Below are 5,365 nucleotides of genomic sequence, written 5' to 3'. Positions count from 1 at the left end.
GCTTTGCTAAGCTTGTTCTAAGTAGGTGCTTTACACCACTGAGCCATCTCACCAGCCCCTGTCATAAATCTTGTATCCATATATATGGGAGTGTCTTCCATTAACCATAATATGCTGATTTACATGGTCAATCTTAAAAGCACATAATTTCTTTTTTTTTTTTAAATTATTTTATTGAGGAACAAATGGTAATGAGACAGTTTCAAAACAGGATAGTAGGACAGTTACAATAATTAATACATTGCATATTGTTGTCTTCATAGTATTCATTCATAGTACATGATGCAGACATGATATCCTGTCCAAATACTATTAGTACAAATCTTTCTTCTCATTGAATTAAGAGAAAGTAGCTGTATATCTATCCTAACTAATTTGTATAAACAGATACAAAATGGTCCTTCATTTATATCCCCCTTTTTCATATAGTTTTGTTGGAGATGGGTATTACATTGCCATTTAAATATTGTAGGTGCGTGAATTCAGCAAAATAATCCAGTACAGTCCAGTAGGTGTAATGGGTTATCCGTAGGACTGTGCAGACCTCAAAAATCATCTCTGAAATTGCTGTGCTCCAGACCTTGTTCCATGTTCTAGCTGAAAAGCACATAATTTCAAAATTGCTAACACATATGTCTGTGAAAAACAGATCTGCTTAGGGTCCGATATTAATATTAATCTTTATCTTTAACGTAAAAGTTGCATGTATCCAGAACATGTACAGAAGTACCACACTTGAAATTATTTCCCTGCTTCCTCTCCCTTCAGTGTGGTTATGTTATTTACTAGAGAAGTTATTAGAGATGTATGTGTTATGTTTTGCTCCTCCCACCTTTTTTCTCTTTAAGGCAAGTTCTAGCTACATAGTTCAGGCTGGCCTTGTACTCACCTAGTCAGAGCGGACCTAATCACACAATGACCCTCCTATCTCAGACTCTCAGTGCTGGGATTACAGGTGTGCCCCGTGTCTGGGTATTCATTGCTTTATTTTAATTTATTTGGTATACGATCTCACTATGCAGCTCAGACTCATAGTGGCCCCCCTGGCTCAGCCTCCCCAGCACTGAGATTTCAGGCATGTGCCATCCTGCCAAATACTCGGCACCCAGGGCCAGCATGGCATGTGGTACCAGGGATCAAACCCAGGTCCTTACACTTGCCAAGCAGGTGCTTTTACTGCTGAGCTATCTCTCTGGCCTTCATTGTTTTTTGAGTATGTGAAATACTGATATTTTCAGATTTACGATTCAGAAGCCGAGCATAGTGGTGAACATCTATAATCCAAGCACTTGGGAAGCTGAGGCAGAAAGACTGCTGTGAGTTTGGGGCCAGCATGGCATATGTAGTGAGTTCAAAGCCAGCCTCTTGAGCCGGCAAGATAGCTCAGCAGTCTAAAGCCCCTGTCAGGCAAGCGCATAAGAACTGCAGTTCAATCCCGGGCACCACATGCCCCACCAGTCCTGCCCCAGGGCAGGCTGAGCCGACCACCAAAAAAAAAAAAAAAAAAAAAAAGCCAGCCACTACATAGCAAAACCTTATCTCAGTAAAACAAAAAACAAAACAGGAGCAAAAACTTATGACCAGCCTGGGCTACGTAGTTACGTCAAGGCCAGCCTGAATCTTTAAAAAAAAAAGAAGTCATAATTTGTCTTAAACCACGACATTTTATAATCCTTTTTTTTTTGCCAGGGAAGCGCTTATTCCACTGAGCCATCTCCCCGGCCCCTATAATTCTATTTTAATAAAGCCCAAATTTACAGTTTTAGAGATAGTTCCTGGGTATGAGTGGGAGAGAGGTGCTGATACAAGAATTTGTTCTCTACAACAATTAACCACTAAGAAGAATGTATGCAGTGTGTTGGTTATTGAAACTGTCCTAGCAATTTGATTTGAAACTGTCACATTGCTATCTGTTTATCAATAAAATTATGAAAAAAAAGAATTTGTTCTCTTATGAAGAATAAAACCAAGCCAGCCTATTAAAAAAATTAAACTTCTGTTTGTATTGAAAAAATACTGCTTGTGCCGGGTCTAGTGGCATGTGCTGTAATCCTAGCACTCAGGAGGCTGAGGCAGCAGGATGGTCATGAGTTTGAGACCAGCTTGGGCTACAAAGTGAGCTCAAGGCTAGCCTGAGCTGCATAGCAAGACCCTGTCTCAAAAAAATAAAATAAGTTTAAAAAAATACTCTTGTAACCAGGTGTGGTGGTGGTGGTGCATGCCTATAACCCCATCATGTAGGAGACTGAGGCAGGAAAGTCACCATGAGTTTGAAGCCAGACTAAACATAGTAAGCTCACTGCAGCCTGAACTACACAGTGAGACCGTATCAAAACAGCAACAAAAATCAAATCAATCAAACTGCTTGTTAATTTCACTATGTGAACTTTCTTTTTTCCTTTCAATCACTTTCAGGGAAGAAACTTTTTGGTGAAGGCTACAGTGGACTAGAATATGATTACCGAGGCCTCATTAAACTTTACAACTCCATTGGAAATTATGAGAAAGTGTTTGAATATCACAATGTTCTGTCTAACTGGAACCGGTTGCGGGATCGGCAGTATTCAGTGACCGACGCTCTCGAGGACGTCAACACCAGCCCCCAGTCCACTGAAGAAGTGGTGCAGTCCTTCCTAATATCTCAGAGTGTCGAGGGACCAAGCTGCTGAGGGATGACCTCAGTTAACCAATTACCTTTTCCCAGATTCCAGGGAATTCATACTGTGAAATCAAAACCATGTTGTTTTTGAGGGCTGGAATTTGCTTTGAAACACTGGTCCAGTCCATTGAAGACCCCATTTGGGGTGTTGCCTATCTTGCAGAGTGTCTGTAGAATAAGCATATATTCAGTTATATTCAGCATGTACCGCATGTATAAGTAGTCTGGCCCACATTTTCAACCTAGTAGAACAAACAACAGGAGAATCTTTTTTTTTTTTTTTTCTATTTTCCTTTTCTTTTTAAAAAAAAATAATTCATTTTGCAGTAAGCCTGAAAGAAAAAAAAGAACCCCTAAATAAAACTATTTAAGAGTTTAAAAGAGTTGCATTCTTATTATGTAAGGATGATTTTAACAACTTTTTAACATATAATTCTTCCATGTGGAGGTATTCAATACTGTATTGTAAAGAAATTTTATGGGGAAAATCTTTATATGCAGTATAGAAAAGTTAACACAAGTACTAATAAAAGAGGGGCATCCTAACTTGTGTTTGACCACCTTACCCAGAGAAGTGGATATAACCACTCCAGAGCTATATTACGAGGGAAGGGCTGTCAGAATCATCTGAACTGGACCAGTGTTGATCTGTAAGTCATAGAATATCTGTTTCTGTTTTTGGTACAACAGTCAAGATGCTGTAATAGCGTTTGCTAACAGGACCAGGGAAAACTCTCCAAAGGACCAGCCTAATGTAGAAGGTGGTTGTTTGGACCAGAGGCTTTAGATGGTTGTTTTAGCCCCTTCAAAAACTTTAATCAGTAGAGTGACTTCATTTAGATGTATGAAGAAGAGTGATAAGCAAAGAATTTTATTCAGACAGTACCAACCTAGGGAAGTGTGGCAGTTTCAGTGGTGAATCTTTAGTCAGGGTGCACAGGCAGCGATGCCATAAGCAAGTGTAAATTTATCTGCTGCAGCCACCGCCCTCATTTTCAGTGTCACTGTAATACTAAATGCCACTAATAGGTGTATCAGCTAGGGTTATGAAATAGCTCGTGTCCAGATGGGGATTTCAGATCACTACATGGTTTTTGGGATTATGGAAAATGGGGGCCCAAAAATAAAATCGTCTTAAAAAGTTCTTCATTTTTATAATTAATAATAGTAAAACTGTGTCATTATATTTGAAGTTCAGGGATCAGATGGAAAGATGCCCTAATGACATGTCTGTCTCACTAGTTGGTTTATTTAGTTTTGATTTTCTTCTTTTTTTAAGCCAGTGGGTTATTTAATGTTGAGGTAATGTTCCAGTTGGGGAAGTTGTGACACAAAACAAACCAAGAAACAAAAAGGTCTTTTGCTGTTACCTCAATTCTTATGATAGTGGCCCATCTGGTGCCTCTAGAGTTAAGAATCTGAGTTTCTCCCCTATTTTCAGGGGTTCGTGATTGGCTGTTAGATCCTGCTCCTGGCTGACGCTTGGAGTAGTCGGTGGGTGAGTGGATGTGTGTCGAATTTTGATTTTCTTTTAACATGAACATGGGGTGAAAGGGGGGAAGGAACTCTAATCTCTTTCTTACAAGGTACAGAAGAATTAATGGGAGATTTCAAATTTTAAATACGTTTTGAACCTTGCATCTTTAACCCTGTTGGGAATTGCTGTTTGCAGTCATGTGAGGCGCTAGTGCTGTTAGGTCCCCAGGAGGTGATTTGCTGGGGGCTGTACCAAAAGAAATGAAGCTGGCCCACACCCCAGGACAATGACTTGTGATTTTGAAACCTGGGTGTGTTCCTCAGATTGAATTATTTTTTGTTGTTGTTGGCAAATTCAGGAAAGAATAAATTGACACACCTGCAGTTTATGAAGCTTGTCCCACTCCCAGTTAATTGCAGCCTAATGCCAAGCGTCACCCTTTATTACTTACCAAATAGTAATCTGTGTGACTGGGGACTAACACTTGTAAATTACTCAGCTCTGTCCTCATGGGTCTATATATTTAATACCTCCAAAGATATTTTCAGGATAGGCTTTGTATGCTTTTTGGTTATTTAGAGTCCTGTGATATGTTTGTGGTATAGGAATGTCATGGTAAATTGTTTTTTAATAAATATTTTGAAACTTACGTTTCCACATGAAGTTTTTTTATTTTTTATTTTTTGGTTTTGTGCATATTCACCATTTCCTATCAGGCAAATGACGTAAGGCCTCATCCTCCCTCCCTCAGTTTGAACTCTGCTTAGCTCACACTCTGATAAAGTAATGGATATTTAGAAGCCTAGGATCAAAGGGTGACACAGTTGTTATCTTTTCAAATATCATTATTGACATTTCTCCTTTCGCCACTGCTTTAATGTAATTCCTGTATATCTACAAATGTCGGTGTAATGCCTACACTTTAGCTAAGCAAACATTTGTCTTAAAAAAAAAAAAAAAGATTGCTGTCTTATGCTTAGGCTATGACTTGTGACATTAGTTCTGATTCTAATCAAAAATAATACCTAACTTAAACGCAGGATTCATTCCTTTAGTAAGGATGTTTGGAGTAAGAGAGATGAATGCCATATAATTTATGACTTTAAAAAGAAAAAACTAAAGATAAAATTTACCTCACAAAAACCAGTAGCTTGTACAGATTTTTTTATGTATGTGAATGGTTGTGTTAGGATGCCCTGGCCAACTTAAAAAAGATTCTCTGGAGGTTT

General features: G+C 38.7%; 1 protein-coding gene across 1 annotated transcript in view; it reads left to right on the top strand.

The window, feature by feature from the left end:
* Positions 1 to 4,785, top strand: part of Appbp2 (amyloid beta precursor protein binding protein 2) — a 90,374-nt gene extending 85,589 nt beyond the window's left edge. Inside the window, exon 13 of the mRNA XM_004643017.2 lies at positions 2,416 to 4,785. Within this exon, the coding sequence (XP_004643074.1) occupies positions 2,416 to 2,669 (254 nt within the window). The 3' untranslated portion in view covers positions 2,670 to 4,785. The remainder of the gene's footprint in view (positions 1 to 2,415) is intronic.
* Positions 4,786 to 5,365: the final 580 nt, after the last annotated feature.

Source organism: Octodon degus, unplaced genomic scaffold (assembly GCF_000260255.1).
Source record: "Octodon degus isolate 3935 unplaced genomic scaffold, OctDeg1.0 scaffold00164, whole genome shotgun sequence".
NCBI lineage: Eukaryota > Metazoa > Chordata > Mammalia > Rodentia > Octodontidae > Octodon > Octodon degus.
The sequence above is the reverse complement of the archived record's forward strand: the minus strand, read 5'-3'. Positions and strand labels throughout refer to the sequence as shown.